The sequence below is a fragment of the Lontra canadensis genome, unplaced genomic scaffold (genome assembly GCF_010015895.1).
Source record: "Lontra canadensis isolate GAN:19392208 unplaced genomic scaffold, GSC_riverotter_1.0 scaffold30, whole genome shotgun sequence".
Classification (NCBI taxonomy): Eukaryota; Metazoa; Chordata; class Mammalia; order Carnivora; family Mustelidae; genus Lontra; species Lontra canadensis.
Window position 1 is genome coordinate 9,645,924 of NW_022631024.1, and position 18,358 is coordinate 9,664,281.

General features: G+C 36.8%; 1 protein-coding gene across 7 annotated transcripts in view; it reads left to right on the forward strand.

Annotated features, from left to right (window-relative positions):
* Positions 1 to 18,358, forward strand: part of RABGAP1 (RAB GTPase activating protein 1) — a 152,015-nt gene that overhangs the window by 100,711 nt on the left and 32,946 nt on the right. For all 7 annotated transcript variants that reach the window (XM_032865798.1, XM_032865797.1, XM_032865802.1 and 4 more), the window contains 2 exons: positions 12,675 to 12,788; positions 17,571 to 17,645. In XM_032865798.1, coding sequence (XP_032721689.1) covers positions 12,675 to 12,788; positions 17,571 to 17,645 — 189 coding nt within the window. The remainder of the gene's footprint in view (positions 1 to 12,674; positions 12,789 to 17,570; positions 17,646 to 18,358) is intronic.

Consider the following 18,358-nt stretch of genomic DNA (forward strand, 5'->3'; position numbering starts at 1 on the left):
TGGCACTATAATGCCATATTTGGATTGAAACAATGTGATAGCAGTACATTATTTTATTAAAAAACTATCTTTTCTAAAGAAGTCATCTGATTTTCTGTCATACTGTATGCGATAGAATTAACGTAAGAAGTATATAATTGTTCAGCTGACAAGGGCTAAAGTATGTATTAAAGTTAGAGGCACTTGCTTGTCTGGCAGACATTACTGGAGCCTGCTTTCTGAGTCTGCTCTGTATAACATTCTCTGGCAGTTCATTGCCATAGTACATGGTTGTCTTTTTGTTGTGTATGTTTAGAGTAAGTTTTCTTTATTGGAAGGGAAAAAGAGAATGAAGGAAGATTAGTAGCATTGGGTGTTGATATAGTTGTCTAATTGTCTTGAGATGGAAGGGCACTTTTCTAAATGAGACAAAAATAGAGAAACCCAAATGGGTTTTGTTTCTGAGAAATGATTAAAAAAAAAAAAAAAGATGATTAGGAAAGGTATTTCATACTGAGCTCTACAGTGTTCTAGTTAACATTATTCATAGGGGGAAAAAACCAAAAACATTTACTGCGTCATTTATATTATATGTCAACATTTTTCCTGCTGCCTGATTTACCTTCTTTGTAATTTCATTTGGGTGAGATAAATTATGCTGTTGGTAATATACAGTGGATTTCTGAATTAGGTACTAAAATTGCAGATCCCCCACAGGGCGCTAAGTCCCAAACAGGAAAACCTGACAAATACACATTTTGTCCCTTGGCTCTCTCCCAAAGTTGGAAATATGCCAAAATCATAAATCTCAAGTCTGATGGGAAAGAGCCACCACTGATGTACAAGGTCTTATGGTTAAGATACATGTTGGAATCCAACTAGCATTTAGGGAAAATGCCTTTTCTTTGAATAACTTCTAGAAGGGCCACATGTTGAGATTTTCTTCACTTTGTTTTTATGTTTAAGAGCATTATATATATTTCTCTGTCTGCATGTTGTTCTCTGTCTGCTTGAAGGGCCTTAGTTATTTCTGTTTAAGCCCACTGAACAACCCTTATCCAAGAAAGCACTTCCATATGAGTAAAAAGAAAAAGCGTATTTTCAAAGTCTGTCATGTCAGTTTTAGTTTATAAGAGCTAGAAGACAAAAGCCTTTTTTTCATATGTTAGGAACTAGAAAGGTCACTCACTACTGATAAGGGACTTTGCTCACTTTTACAGTATGTTTGTCTAGGTTAAGAATGTGAGCTAAAAAACCAGAAGAATTGGGTTCCAGGCCCAGCTTCTCCCCTTTCTAGCCAGATGATTTAACTTCTTCCCCCGTTGTCAGAGGGTTAAGATGGGTCGATCTGTCTGTACGTAAGGCAGTTAAAACCATGGCAGCAGATCCATCTTAGCTCTTGTCATTGTTGGTTAATTATTTTTAAGTCTCTAAAAGCAAATTTGTCAGCAAAAAATGAATGGCCCTGAACCTTAGGTGTCTCATATATCCCTTTGAGAATTCATTTATTCAACAAATACCTGATGAACGTCTACCATTTGTCAGACTCTTCTAGGAGCTGTAGATGGCACATGAAAAAAGTCTCTGTGCTTATGAACTTCCACATTCTAGTGAGTCTTAAAATTCCTAAACATTCCTCTTAGAAAAATACATGCAAAGCATTGCATGCAGTGTCAGAGAATTTATGGTAACCTGTAAGTCTGTTTATTAAGTCTCCAAACACATCTCAGAAATCTTCAAAATTTCAGAAATCTCTAGGAATATCACAGATACCTTCTTTTTATTTTGTCAGAATTCCTGTGTGAGGCATTCTTTAAGAGGGTTATAGTATTTGATTTTTAAAGACAAAGCTATTGTTCAAGAGACAGAATAATTGTTACTGTTTTCCTTAATCACCTTTTTTGGTTACATCCAATTAGAAATGCTTAGATTTAACATGATCAATTGAAATAAAATTTCCAGATTTTTCAGATTTTTGTAGGACCATCTTGGTCTTGTCCATACATAAGAACATCTATTTTCACTGGCGTAGAAGTCTTATTCTTTATTTTTTTACTTAAGCAAGTCTGCTGTTTCCAAAACCTATATAATTAAATAACATATGATGAGAGTTACGTAATTAAGAGAGAATGATTATACCTCAAGGATGTTTTCAGTCCTCATTTATTCCCTTATAAACATGTAGCACCCCTTCAATTTCTTTTTTCTTCTTTTGAGTTTTTATCCTAGGGGATTTTAAAAATTAAATCTTTAAAATTCATTTCTTACAAGCTATAACTGACTTTAGAGCAAGATAGAATAAAATTTTTTTATTTCTGTAAAAACGTGTAAAGATAGAATACGGTATAATAGATTTGAGTGGGGTTTTGGTGGTTTCTGTTTTATTTTGTTTTCTTAAGTGTTACATGATGGCTTTTAACAAATCATTTATTAACATTACACACTAGTCCCAAGATCTTTCTAACTTTTTCTTTAGGCAACAAGCTACTCTGGAAATAATAATCTTCCCTGTGTTGGTTATTTCTCATGGCAGCCTTCCACTGTATTTTCTTTGTTTGGGTACTTTCCTTTTCTTCCTGCCATTCTTAGCTTTCTATTTTTCAACTTGAGTTTACAAAGGGTGTGTATTCAAAGAGTTTCCGCCAGTTCCCAGTACCTTGTTAATCCTGAGAAGTTACCCAGTGGGCCAATTCTCACAGTAAGATATAAAAATAGTTATCCAGAAAAATTACAGAATGTGGTACCACTGTGATTTGAACTAATGGATGACTTTCAAAACTTAGATGGAGAGAAGAAAACAGCATATAAGTATTATTATTTCCTTAGGGTTTTCTCTGCAGACTTATTTTTAGAAGAACCTTAAAAATTAAATAACAAAGTCTCACCTTTGCTTTATATCATATACACTAAAAGGGTGTAAGAGTTCAGGCCAAGAGAGAAGTCATCTATAAATCTGTCACATGAACAGAACCTACTTTTGATTACTAATAAGCTTATACCCACAGCATTCATTTCACCAGTTTTATTCCACATATTCTGTTTAGCATTTTATTGAGTGGCTAATAAGTGCAGATCATTATTGGTATGTGAACTTGGGTGGCTTAACCTTGCTAAAAGTCCAAATTTCCATATTGTATAAGGAGATAATGCCATTTCCATTTTTTTCTTTTAATAAACTGTATTTAGGAATGGTTTTAGATTTATAAAAATTGTGAAGATAATATAGGGTGTTCCTATACCCTGCATGTAAGATGTTAACTAAACATCTTATGTTTAGGGACGCCTGAGTGGCTCAGTTGGTTAAGCAGCTGCCTTCGGCTCAGGTCATGATCCCAGCGTCCTGGGATCGAGTCCCACATCGGGCTTTGCTCGGCAGGGAGCCTGCTTCTCCCTCTGCCTCTGCCTGCCATTCTGTCTGCCTGTGCTCGCTCGCTCTCCCTCTCTCTCTCTCTGATAAATAAATAAAATCTTTTAAAAAAAAATATTATGTTTAGTAAACAATATAGTTGTATTAATATTAACTGAAATTATATTTAGGTTCTTTTTTTTAAAGATTTTATTTATTTGAGAGCTTGAGAGAGCACAAGCAGGGAGGGAAGTAGCAGAGGGAGAGGCAGGGTCCCCGATAAGCAGGGAGCCTGATATGGGATTCTATCCCAGGGCCCCCAGGATCATGACTCAAGCTGAAAGTAGCTGCTTAACAGACTGAGCCACTCAGGTACCCCTATACTTTATTTAGTTTTGCTTAATTTTTATCTAATGCCCTTTCCTTGTAGTGGATCCTGTTCAGGGATACTATATTACATTTCATCCTCATGTCTCCTTAGGCTCCTCTTGACAGTAACAATGTTTTATACTTCAGCTTGTTTTTGATGATTTTGATGGTTTTAGGGAATACTGGTCAGGTATTTTATAGAATGCCCTTCAGCTGGAATTGATCTGTTTTTCTTATGAGGTTATGAGTTTTGTTGATGAGCATATAGGTAAAGCACCATTTTTATCATCTCTTATCAAGGGTAGGGACTATCACCATGACTCACCACTGTGATTTTGACCTTGATCATTTGGCTGAGGGCATATTTGTCATATTTCTTCACTGTTAAGTCAGTTTTTCCCCTTTCCATAGTGTATTCTTCTGAAGGAAGTCGCTCTGCACCGCTCACACCAGGAATGGGCTTCCTCCAGGAGGGCAGCGTGTCTGCATACGTTACTGGGAATTCTTCTGCATAGGATATTTGTCTCACCCCTCCCCATGCCTTTATTTATTTAGTCATTTGTTTATGTAAGTATAGACTCATGGATTTTTGTTTTATACTTGGATTATAATCCAGTACTACTTCGTTTATTTTGTTTAAATTGTTCCAGCTTTGGCCATTGGGAACTCTTTTCTTTGGCTCCTCTTACCCTCTGGCACACTCCTGTTGTTGTGGGTTTGTTTTTTTTCATAGTCAGGATACAGGGGAAGCACTTACTTACTCTTCTGGCACTATTGGATAGTGCAGGTTCATCTTATATCTCCTGCCCCAGTCTTAGAAACAGTTATTTCTCTAAGGAGTCCTGGTTCCTTTTACTGGTAACTGGTATTGGAAACCAAGATCCTGGCAATAGATGTACTCACTGCTACTGGATTTTATTGCTTCTAGACCCTCTAATCAACTGACCGAGCAAGGAAATACCTGTGCGATAATGCCTTTCGATCAGTCAACATGTGGGTTCAGCAAACAGTGCATTGGAATTAGTATGGGATGGACTCAGTAAACTTTATATGTAGTTCTTTGCAACTTTAGATACAATTATTAGTCATACATAGACTAGAAGAAGGGTAAGACAGGTACATAAAAGACTCTTGCAAAACAGCAGGATAATTGCTATAAGGGTGCTACTAATATGGTGTGTACACTGATTGGTACACTTTTCTGGAGAACAAATTGGCAGTGTAGTTCATAATCCGAGACACAAGGCTTAAATGCTGGATCTTGGGGGATGATAAAATTGTGGGAAACTGTCATTGCCTTAGGAATCATGGCTCTACTTTACAGCCTTGTTTATAGCAAAAGAAATAGAACAGCCTGAATATTCCAAAGTCAGGGATTTAGCATAGTAAATTATGGTATAGCCATGTTACAGGTAACTGTGCATTAAAAATGGCAGGGTAGATAATTGTCAAGTGATATGAAAAGATGCTCACAATGTTTTGCAGGTAGTAAAACTAATTTTCAAAACAGTATGAACTTTTCTAAAAATAATTACATAAAAAACACATACCCATCAAACATTAGCTACAGTTATTTCTGAACTGTGAAATTATCTTTTTTCTTATTTCCTCCCAGTATTATCATAAGAAGGAAGTAAAATAAGTTTTATTAAAATAAAAGGGTTTTGTTACTATATGAAGAAAACAAAAAGTTAGATTTTTTCTTTTAAAATGCAGTAAGGTGGGTCACCTTGGTGGCTCATTTGGTTGAGAATCCAACTCTTAATTTCAGCTCAGGTCATGATCTCAGGATCATGAGATCAAGCCCCGCATCGGGCTCCATGGTGCGTGTGGAGCCTGTTTAAGATTCTCCCTTTCCCTCTGCCCCTGCTTATCTCCTACCCACCTACCACCCTCAACCCCCACTCACACTTGCGTGATAAATAACAAAATGCAGTAAAGTGTATCATTAATTTTATTATTTTTGAACAACAGTGAGTAGTCCCATTTGGCAGGAGTATGAGAAGGGGCAATAAAAGAGATTTAGATGTTAGTATGAGGTGTTAATTCTCAGTATTTGTCTTATGAATAAATTTTAAATGTACTGAGATTTTAGAATACAATTTTTAATGAAATTGTTTCCAACAATGTACGTATGTATTCCATTATATTATTATACCATAATTTATCTCTTTTTCTGTTGATGGACATTGGGATTTCTAGTTTGGGGCTATTACAGATACGGTTATTATGAACATTCTTAACTTTTTTCTTTCTTGATTGTATGTTTTTGGTTCTCCTATGTAATATTAAGGATGAGAATTGCTGGGTCTGGGTATATGTATGTTTGACTTTATAAGAAACTGTTGTGTAATTCATCAAAGTGGTTGTATCATTTTATACCTCCATTAACAAGTGAGAGTTCCAGTTGTTTCATATCCTTACCAACATCTGGTATTTTCTTTGTATTTTAGACAGTCTAGTATGTTTCAGTGCATATGTTTATAATTGCTGAGCAGTAAATATAGTATATATGATTTCTGAGCATTGCTGATTGAAATGTAAGGGACAGTATACCACCATACTTACAAGATTTAATTTAAACTTCTGCTACATTGGGGATACAGAAATTTACAGACTTTTGGAGAACTGACTTCTGTAAAATGCAGCAAACATTTTTAACATTCATTATTTCATGAAAAGCACATATGTTCAAAGGGATATACATTTTAAGTTATTGCAGCTTATTTGTGACAGAATTTATGCTTGTAAAACATGAAATTAATCAACAGCATGTCAGTATGTTTAAAATCATTACAAATCTCTGTTCATATTGCCCATGAAAAAATTACTGTGATACATATTTAGAGCAGGACTTGGCAAACTGTGGCCCAGGGACCAAATCAGGCATGCTTCTTGTTTTTGTAAATAAAGTTTTATTAGAAAACAGAGTGCTTGTTTATTTACATATTGTCTATGGCTACTTTTACTCTGCAAGGGGAGAATTGAGTAATTTTAATGCTAAATGACTTGCAAAGCCAAAACTTATTTGCTATCTGACTCTTAACAGAAAAAGTTTGTAAAATGCTAATACTGCATACTCATAGGGCATTTTAGTTTTCTTCTGGAGAGTAAAGCTCTTTTTCTTGGGATGAAGTGACAGAAACATAAAACCAGTCGATGGAGAAAAAAACCCTCTTCTGCCATAACTTTGACAAATTTCAGGTCACATATCAACTGACAGTTTTGCCATTCCCTGTTCTTCAGTCTTTTCTAAGTTGATGATGTCACTCGTCTGATACAAACTAACTAAATTCATCATTGTTAGAATTTCTTGATCATCTTTGTACAGCTTGACTTCTGGCAAGTCAAATGGATTTAATCCCAAATTTTTCAGCGTACTTCCTAAGACTAGATATTTTAAGTCAGTGGTTGGCCATAGGCCTCCCCGATACATTATTATTGTTGAGGCTTTGAATTTTAGGATGTGAATTTTCCAATGCAACTTTTCTCAAGGGTGTTTTACCCCTTAATTCTCTGATGACTCCCATGATCAATGGATGAGGGATGGCAGAGTAATAAGGACAGACCAGTTATATTTTCCTATCCTATGTGCATTTGAATTTCCAAACCATATCTCTGTAATAACTGTGCCTTCATCTTACCTTCATTACTAATCTGATATGACTGATGTAACTGGCATAGTCTGTTTTGAAGTTTTCCATATCCCTCTCAATTCTTTTTTTTTTTTTTTTAGATTTTTTTTTTATTTATTTGACAGACAGAGATCACAAGCAGGCAGAGAGGCAAGCAGAGAGAGAGGAGGAAGCAGGCTCCCCGCTGAGCAGAGAGCCCTATGCGGGGCTCGATCCCAGGACCCTGGGATCATGACCTGAGCTGAAGGCAGAGGCTTTAACCCACTGAGCCACCCAGGCGCCCCTCCCTCTCAATTCTTAATAGAATTTATTTAACCTTTGTGCTTGTGTTAAGCCACAATCTGTCACTCTCTTAGAATGTTTCAGAACTTACACTGTTGTTTTATAGAATTTCTAGAGTAAATGCATCTGACATTTTTTTCAAAAGAATTCTCTTTAGAGGTGCAGATACAATTCAAGAATAGAATTAACAATTTTTCAGAATAATTTTTTGTAGCTATTCCAAATATAGGTCAGTGACATATCTGTTCATCACTTTGGGAAAGCTTTGTCAATGTGAAATTCATCTTAGTCATTGTTTTAATGTTTTCAATCTCCCTTCTCTTTTTCTTTCAAGCTCCAAAATCTTTCAGAAACTGCATTAATGCTGCTTTGAAATTATAATTCTGATTTTCCAAATTGTCACTATATTAAATAACTCTCTTCAGAGTATTCCAGGTAATATAGCCCTCTTTATCAGTGCACAAGAAATCATTCTCTTTTGGCAGACATTTTTGGCTGGCTGTTTCGTTGTGGTTTTAATTAACTTTTTCATTTACTTATTTGCTGTTGATTTATTTTCTTTTATGAAGTGTCTGCTCAAATTTTTGTCCATTTTATTAGATTATCTTTTTTTTGAGTTCTAGATATATTCTAGATACAGTTTTTTCACAGATCTGTACTACTGACTATTTCTTTTTAAATGGCATATTGTGTTTTGTTTAATTAAGTTTATTTTAATTTCACTATTAATTACAGTGTTATATCAGTTTCAGGTGTACAATATGGTGATTCTGTACGTTGCACAGTGCTCATGATGATAAGTGTATTCTTTAATCCCCATCACCTGTCTCACCCATCCCCTCTCCACAACCCCTCCAGTAACCATCAGTTTGTTCTCTGTAGTTAAGAGTCTGTGTCTTGGTTTGTCTCTCTTTGTGTTTTTCCTTTGCTTGTTTGCTTTGTTTCTTAAATTCCACCTATGAGTGAAATCACATGGTGTTTGTCTTTCTCTGACTGATTTATCACTTAGCATTATACTCTAGCTCCATCTATGTTGTTGTAAATGGCAAGATTTTATTCCTTTTTATTGCTGAGTAATATTCCATTTGTGTGTGTATACCACATTTATATTACATACATGCATACATATACAGATATACATGTAACATATCTTCTTGATCCATTCCTCTATCAGTGGACACTTGGGTTGCTTCTATAATTTGACCATTGTAAATAATGCTACAGTAGACATGGGGGTGAATGTATCCCTTTGAATTAATGTTTTTGTATTTGAGGGATAAATACCCAGTAGTGTGATTCCTGGATAGTAGGACAGTTCTATTTTTAACTTTCTGAGGAACCTCCACACTGTTTTTCCCAATGGCTGCACCAGTTTGCATTCCCACCAATAGTGCACAAGTGTTTTTCCTTTTTTTCCTCATTCTCACCAACACTTGTTGTTTCTTGTGTTTTTGATCTTAGCCATTCTGACAATTATGAGGTGATACCTCATTGTAGTTTTGTTTGGGACTTTTTTCTTTTTAAGGTTATTTATTCATTTAAGTAATCTTTACATCCAGGATGGGGCTCTAACTCACAACCCCAGTATCAAGAGGTACACACTCCTCCAACAGAGCCAGCCAGGTGCCACTCTCATTGTAGTTAAGATTTGCATTTCTGTGGTAACGAATGATGTTGAGCATCTTTTCATGTGTCTGTTAGCCCTCTATATGTCAACTTTGGAAAAATTTCTGTTCATTGTTCCGGTTAATAAGGGTCTTTCCTGATTGTGTGGTGCCTCATTCACATGGATCTTGAATTAAACGTTAGCATTAGAGATCCTGGTTTGGGTCGGGCTGTTGACCACATAGTGTTGCCATTGCTTAGTCCTGTGAAAGCATTTGAACTTTATTAGGTATGTTTATCAAGCGTTGACTGACTTTATGCCCCACATTATGCTGGGCTCTGTGGAAATTATAAAACTGAATCACAATTTCTATCCTTACGTGAATAGTTTTATAGGGAACTTAAGATAAACAAGAGTAAAAATATATATTCTAGGAACCTTATGTGTGTGTGTGTATTCTGCATATCACTAGTGATTGTGTACATATGTGTGTTCAGAGGATAGCCCCAGCTCTCAGCAGTGCTGGAGATTGCTTCCTTCCACTTTTATCCAGCCTTTTCTGTATCCATGTCAGACACTGGTAGATGCTCTTTATAGATTTAAATTTTATGTATACATTTAATGTAACCCTTACTACAACTTTGTAAGGTAGGCGATATTAGTCACAGAAGATACGAAACATACCTAAAGTTATACAGCTTAAGAGACTGACCCAACTTCCAGACCTAGATACATGTCCCTCTAAGCTGTGCCTTAGGTTTTAAGACCTTGAGGTAAATATGGACTTACATAATTTTCATCGCTTAGCTGTATATTGCTAAAGTAGGACTGGGAACTCTACTACTTTAAAGGGCTAGAATCATCTTGGGTCTCTCATTTGTATGAGCATCCTCTTTTATTTTTCCATTTTAAAATCATCTTTATTCAGTTGTAATTTAAAATACATGAATTTTAAGTAAATGATTCAGTACATTTTAACTACCATCATAGTTGTGGTGGATAATACTTCAAAAAGTTCTCTTCATGTCTCGTGAGAATCAGTTTTCTCCCTTTAACTCCAGCCTCTTCCAAATACTGATCTACTTTCTATAACTTACAATTTTGTCTTTATAAGAACTTCATACACCTGGATTAATGGAAAATAATCTTTTGTGTCTGGCTTCTCCAGTCACTTAGAAAATGCTGTTGAGATCCATTCATATTGCATACATCAGTGATTTTTATTTCTGTGTAGTAGTATTCCACTATATGGGTTGTACCACAATTTTATTTATCCATTCACCCATTAGAGCACTTTCATATTGTTTCCAGTTTGGGTTAGTATGACTAAAGCTGTGACCATTCAAGTTCAAGTCTTTACATTTATTCATATTTTCATTTCTCTTGGATAAATATCTAGGACTAGAATCACTGAATTATATGTTAAGTGTATGTTTAACTTTATAAGAAACTTCCAAACCATTTCCAAAATATTTGTACCATTTCGTATTCCCACCAATTTCTGGGAGTTCAGTTGTTTCACACACACCCTTTGCCAACACTTGCTATCTTGGTTCTTTTTAGTTTTAGCATTTAGTTAGATGGATAGTAGAATCTCATTGTTCTAATGACTAATGATGTTAAGATTTTTTCACATGCTTATTTACCATCTGTGTGTCTTGCCCTGTGAAGTAGCTCTTCAATCTTTTACCACCATTCCCCCCTTTTTAAAAATCAGTTGTTTGCCTCTTTATCTTTTTTAAGAGTTATATGTTCTGGATATAGCACCATTATCAGATTTTGTAGGTATTTTGTCCTGGTCAAGGTTAACATTTTCATGTTTTTACCAGGTGTTTAAAGAGTACAGTTTTAAAGTTTTAATGAAGTCCAGTTCACCTAATTTTTTTCTTTTATGATTCATGACTCGTGGGGATTCCTATAGATAGCTCTACAGATCCCTTTCTGTTCAGCGTTTCCTCTCCAGTACTCTGACCTACAAACTCTAGCTACCTTGCCCTTTCCATATCCCGCTCTTTTCTCAACTCAGGGAAATACTCCCCACCCCAGCTCTGTTTCAGTTCCCTCTCCATGTGCCGCAGCCTGGAAGCTGTCACCAGGCAATAACTACTGTGGTCTTTGGTCTCACCTTGGATCTTGTCCTTTTGTCAGAGAGCACCATCGTTCTGAGTTGCCTTAACTGTTAATAACATATTAAAAGTGAGTAGTATGCCAGTAAAGTTCTTTGGGAAGCAGTTTGGCAGCATCTCTGAAAGTTAAATAGTTTATTCATCAAAAAAGAGCATAGGCTTTAAAGTTAGCTCACTGGGATGAGTTTGGGAGCTCATAGTGTACAAACTTGTAATGAGTAGTAAAAAGCCATAGAGATCTGATGCACAGTATAATGAATATATTATGTAAGAAATATGGCTATAGTGGTAGTCATATTATAATATATAAATGTATCAGAGTAATAAAACACTGTACACCTTAAATTTATACATTACATGTCAAATATATTCAATAAGACTTTAAAAATGTAAAGTTAGTTCACATCCCACAACTGTAAAATACTTGTGGTCCCAGGAACATGATGACCCAAAAGACTGGAGAAATTACTGAACAAGAGAAAAATATCACTTTGATTTTTCATCTTGAAGCAGGAGTATCAGGCTCTTAGATGGTATGCTGAATGTGATGTAGTCTCACCAAGGAGAATCAAGTCCATTGTTTTATGAAGACAATGCACTGTTAAAATAGAAGGTCATGTTTCTGTGCTTCCATTCTTTAGCATGTGAACACATGAAATTTAACAAGGGGAATTTATTAGGAATACCTGAATGCTTGCTTTGTTGTTTAAAGGATTGTTGTGATATTATTGACATTTGTTTAGTTTTCTCCATTGGCAAAAGGAAGGGATATTTTCCTATAGCCTGTTTGAATCCCTTGACATTTGGTGGTCTAGTTTCATATTGAGTAAACTGTATGCACTTCTATACCATTTACCCTTAGGATAAACCCCAATTTAGGGACCTCCCTTTTCCTTTTGAGAACCTGGCATATGGGCATCATGCCAAAGGATCATTTAAAGCAGCAGTTTTTATACCCAGTTTTTCTAATGGGAGCACTATACCTCCTTTTGAGATTAGTTTGAATATTTTCCTATGGGAACTCCATTTTGATTACCACATTTTCCCTCTTGCAATAGAAAGGTCACCAGCTGCACTTCTTGCAACAGAGAGGAATACATATGAGGTATATGCAATAAGCAGGTTCCTTTTCTTCCATATTTTTTTCCTTAATACTTGATTTTGCTTTTGCTTGAACAGTTGGTCCCTGAAGATGCAATAACTCTGGGCATGCACATGTATATGTATGTCCCTGCAGCTTTAAAGCATGTAAATGAGAAGTCCTTGTTGTATAAACTTACACAAATATGTACATGATTAACTACTAAACCTCTTTTCTAATGTTTCCGCAGGAGTCTCCCCAGGACAGTGCTATCACTCGGGATATTAACAGGACATTCCCAGCTCATGACTATTTTAAGGACACAGGAGGAGATGGACAAGATTCCTTATATAAAATATGCAAGGTATTTCACATCAAAAAAACAAAAACCTTAGGTTTTAAAGGTGATTCTGGTTCTTTGAAATTACACAGAAGGTAACTACAAAGTGTAATTTGTAACTGATGTTTAAGAAGGCAAAAAAGGGGGGCCCCTGGGTGGCTTAGTCAGTTGAATACCTGCCTTCGACTCAAGGTTGTGATCCCAGGGTCCTGGGATCAAGCCCTGCATCAGGCCCCCTGCTCAGCTCAGAGTCTGCTTCTTCCTTTCCCTCTGAACCTCTGCCCTGTTCATGCACTTGCCTTCTCTCTCTCTCTCTCTCAAATGAATAAATAAAATACCTTTAAAAAAAAAAGAATAGATTTTCTGAAATTGTGATGTCACCTTTAATTTTATGCTCATAATGAACAGGAAATCAATTAGACATAAAATGATAAGGTTTCTTTTACCCTTTTAATCGGGACTTGCAGATGACAGTCCCCTGATTCCATACTTACTATTATTTTTAGGGGGAAAGGGGCAAGGGGAGAGAAAGAATCTTAAACAGGCTCCACGTGAAGCATAGAGCCTGACGTGGAGTTTGGGATTCAGTCTCACAACCCTGAGATCATGACCTGAGCTAAAGTCAAGAGTCAGATGTTTAATGATCTAAGCTACCCAGGCAACCCCTCCCCACCCAGTTCTACATTTAAACTTTTCAGAAATTGTCTTATGTTAAGAGCCTCTTGAGTCCTGTAACATTGTAATCTCCCTTTGGTATTCCCATTATAAGTTATGAACTTGGGAGCTAGGACACATCCAACAGCAGGAAGTAGTGATGCCTATCTAGGTGGACTTTTTAGCACTGCAGCATAATAAATGGTGGGAAATACTGATGTCTGTCAAAAGATCTGTAAAGGAAATGTTCAATTCAGCAGTAATGTTCAATTTCAGCAATCAATTTTCCAGTAGATTTTGGTACTTCAGAGCCATAAGGCTAAGAGAGGACTTGGGACCAGAGTTCTTCAACCTTCCTCTGTCCTCAGAATCAGTCTTTAGTCTTTTCCCCCCAAAATTTATCAAGTACCCATTTAACATCTACTCTCTAGGAAGTACAGACTAGGCAGCCATCTGGCTGTTACTCAGTGCAGAACTTCCCACGAAGAAACCCTGCGCTTATTGCCTCTGAGCCCTTCCTCCTGATCCCACTGCTCTCTAGTGTTTGTCTCACAATGATCTTCCTTGAAGCACACTCTCCTCTTGACCTCTTGACCTCTGTCACCCTCCCAGTTTTGCTCTCAACCTTCTCCCTCAGCATTGCTGACTCCCTCTTTCTCTCTCTACCTGCTCCTAAAACAGAGGCATTCCCCTAGGTGCTCAATCAGTAGTTCCTGTCGCTCTATACTGTCTCCCTGGGTGACTCCTTCCACCCCCACAGTTTCAGCTTTAACCACTGCACAGATGTTCCCAAATCTGCATTTAGTTCAAAGCCTAAATTTCCAGCTGTCAGTTAGTCTTCCTATAGGCGGTCTGTTAAGTACATCAAACAAAAAGGTCTAAAGATAGAGTTCATTTAAAAGCATGTTTTATGGGGCGCCTGGGTGGCTCAGTGGGTTAAGCCTCTGCCTTCGGCTCAGGTCATGATCTCAGGGTCCTGGGATCGAGCCCCTCATCAGACTCTCTGCTCGGCAGGGGGCCTGCTTCTCCCTTCTCTCTGCCTGCCTCTCTGTCTACTTGTGATCTCTCTCTCTGTCAAATAAATAAAAATTTTTAAAAATTAAAAAAAAAATAAAAACATGTTTTATTAATGAGAATTTTCAAATGTAATAAAAGTTGAATAATATAATGAATTTGTATACATCTCCCCACCAGATTTAATATTTATGAACATATTACCATAGTTGCTTTCTCTATCCCTTTTAAAAATTTTCCTGAAGTGGGGCACCTGGTGGCTCATTTAATTGTCTGACTTTTGGTTTTGGCTCAGGCCATGATCTCATGGGTCATGAGATCCAGACCCACAGCAGGCTCTACGTTCAGCAGGGAGTCTGCTTGAAGGTTTTCTTTTTCTACACCTCCCCCATTCACACTCCCAGGCTTGCTCACTTACTCTCTCAAAAAAAAAAATTTTTATTTCCTGAAGTACTTCAAAGCAAATCTCAGGTATTATGAATGAGTCCTTCACTACACATCTCTAAAAAAATTAGATCACTATCCATCCATAGCAGCCATCATTATCAGTCAGGGCCATCCAGTAACCTTTCACATTTCCCTAAATGTCTTTATACGTTTGGTGAGAATAAGATCCAGCAGTATCCTAATATGTTTGGTTGTTATGGCTCTTTTAATTGGAAACAGTCTTCCTTTTTCCCTCCATGCCATTGTCTTGCTGAACATATAGTCATTTCTCTATTAGTTTTCAGTTCCTTCCTTTGGCCACATTGAGTTTGATAGGATTGATGTCTCTTACAGCCCTACTTCCCTTTCTAATCACTGCTGGCTACAGGCCTCTATCATATGTGCCAGCACTTTCACAAAAGCTGCCTTGCATTAATCTCCCTCCCTTTGGGTTCTAACCTATTTATTATTTTCTCCATGTTGACCCCAGAATTGGATCATTTGTGGGGCCTCCACAAAAGCCTTTAGTGCTTCCTCCTAACCCACAGAATGAAATCAAAATCTCTTACTTCATTTCCTGGTCCCATATTTCTTAGCTTAGCATTAAAGTCATTTTGCAATTTATCCTGCCTTAATTCCTAAATATTTTATGCTTCAGCTGCATTGAACTTCTCACTGTACTCTGGTTGATTTACACATCAGACTTCCCAACAAAACTGTGAAGTTCTCAAGGGCAGAAATCACTTCTGTATTTTGGTGTCTGTAGCACTTGGCATGGTGCTTGGCTTATAGTAGGTGCTCATTAAATGTTAATGAACCGATGAAATGCCTTTTATTCCCCATATTTCATTACAGCTTCCATGCATTTTATATCCTAAACATGTCTCAAATGTGTCATGTACTTTCACATCTGTATGTATTCCTTCAGACTTTCCCATGACCCTGAAAAATAAGCTCCCCTCCATTTTCTGCCTAAAGAAATTCAATACATTTCATCATGGTACATAATTGGGTCCTGTGCTGAGCAGTTTATAGTGAGAGAGCTGAGAATAAATCATTAAGTCTGTCCTATAAATACTGGGATTATTCACATCTTACAGATAAGAAATAAAGGTAATGGGCCTAAGATCCAGACCTAGACATCAGTGGTTGTGGGATTTCAGACCAACTCTGACTAACTCTGAAGCCTCTTTTCTTCCTTGACCAAACAACTATTAATTGATAATTTTACAGACATTGTCAGACTGCTTTCCACAGAGCTCTGTCAGCATATACTACTACTGATTTTAACACAGTCTTAACAAGATTATTAACACTTCTTAGTGTTAGTAATGACAGATGCAAAATAATGCCTTACTGTATCAAATAAATTGTTTCAAAAGCCCTCTGGATATCTTTTCTTTGAAAAAGTATATAAGTTAGAGTTTTTTACCAAATGCTAATGATAAAACCCATGTGTATATTAACTCAGTTGCTATCTAAAAAGCATCAACATCACATTTTGCTAAATGATCTTTATTTTGGACATATTCTAAATTGCTTTCATGAGATGCAGAGGAACCATGGTACAAAAAATAAGTGGGGAATAAATGGAATTTCATCAGAAATAAACTTGTTAAACAGGGGATAGCATCTTGAATCTGTAGGAATTTCCCTTTCCACCACAGCTTACATGAGAACTGGAAATATTAGTCATAAAAACAAGACTCTGGAAAACAACCAAAGAACCAAAAAGAGTAAACCACAAGGAATGTCAGATGTCAGTATTCTATTAAAGATAATGTTCAGAAGAGATGGGCAATAATCATCTCCCGCCAAAAAAAATACAAAATAAGAATCCAGAGGAACCCACAAATGGTTTTGGAGTAATCCCTCTTATCAGAAAAGTTATTACTGGCATTGTGGAAAGAATTGTATTTTGGTGTCTTTGCCAAAAGATTTTTTCCCAGAAAGAAAAATGAATAATGTTAACAGTGTTAAAGCGTATGACTGGCTATGTTGAAGACGTGAGGTCCTGGCTAGGTTGGATAGGGCATCACTCCAGCCCCTAAGAAGCTCACAGTCCAGTAGAAAAGATGGACATTTAAAATGCAGTGTGATGAGTGCTGTGATAACTATACTTGTGTAGCAAGTACTGTCAGAGTACAGAGAAGAGAGGGAACCCTGGGGTAATGGAGTGTTTGGAACCTGAAGGAAGAGCACATTTTTCCAGACAGAAGAGGGGAAGGCAAGGGCCAAGACAGAGTCATGGCAACCTTTTTTTTAGAGCTGAAGTGGTTTTTGCCTAACTTTCTCCACTCCTGGGCTATAGGAGGTCATGGCGACAGTTGTGTTTATTGTAAAGAAAAAATTGGTGAGGGGCACATGGGTAGCTTAGTCTCTAAGTGTCTCCCTTTGGTTTAGGTCATGATCCCAGGGTCCTGGGATGGACCCCTCTTCAGGCTCCCTGCTCAGTAGGGAGTCTGCTTTTCCCTCTCCCTCTCACACTCATGCTCTCGCACTCTCTCAAATTAAAAAAAAAATATATATATATTTTGAAATTAAAAAAAAAAATTGGCAAGAAATATTTGCATCACTCATTGACTATCAAAATGCCATAACGGAGTGTGAGTATCTTCCACGTTTCCTGTATTCAAGGTCCTATAGGGCAGCTGTGGCCTGTGAGTGACTATATTTATTTTATTTATACCTCCCATGTTTTTCTTTCTCCAGGCATATTCTGTGTATGATGAAGAGATTGGCTATTGCCAGGGCCAGTCATTTCTCGCTGCTGTTCTGCTTCTCCATGTGAGTATTAGGTCTCTGCTCTGACTTACACATGACCTGCCTCAGCTTATGATAGCCTTAGACTTGAGCATGGTTTCATATGGCCTTTGGCCAGACTCTAGTGCATGAGTTTTACTTCTATATCTGGAAAGCTTTTCCTTAATTTGAGATCATAATGGAAGAGAAACATGGTAAGAACAAATGACAGTGTTGAACACTAGTACAAGAGTAGACTTCATTTTGATTGCTAGAATGATTGGATAGTCTTGGTTGATTGAACCCTTACGGACATTTTATATTCTATAAAGTAGCCACTATTACTAGTATTTGTTTGGGGATCATTTGTGTATTGGAGTGGGAAGGAAGCAGAGAAGTTGGCTTTCTTTTAGTGCCATTTTATTCATTTATTTATTCAGCAAAGACCTTTACCCTCCAACTTACTGCTATTCTTTCAAATCCACAGCAGAACTGAAAAATCATTAAGGTGAAATACCCATAAACTCTTCGTCTGTTTTACCAGTTCCTATTTTACCACATTGCTTTCTCTGTCTGTCTGCATCTCTCTCTTTTCCTCCTTTTTTACACACATTTTATTTTTTACTAAAAAACATTTTTTGAAATTATTTTTGGAAAATCAGTAGCAAACATCAGTTAACTTCATTCCTATAGACTTGAGCATAATACTGCAAGTCACATCCAAGAAATTCCACACTGACTCAGTAATGTCTTACACA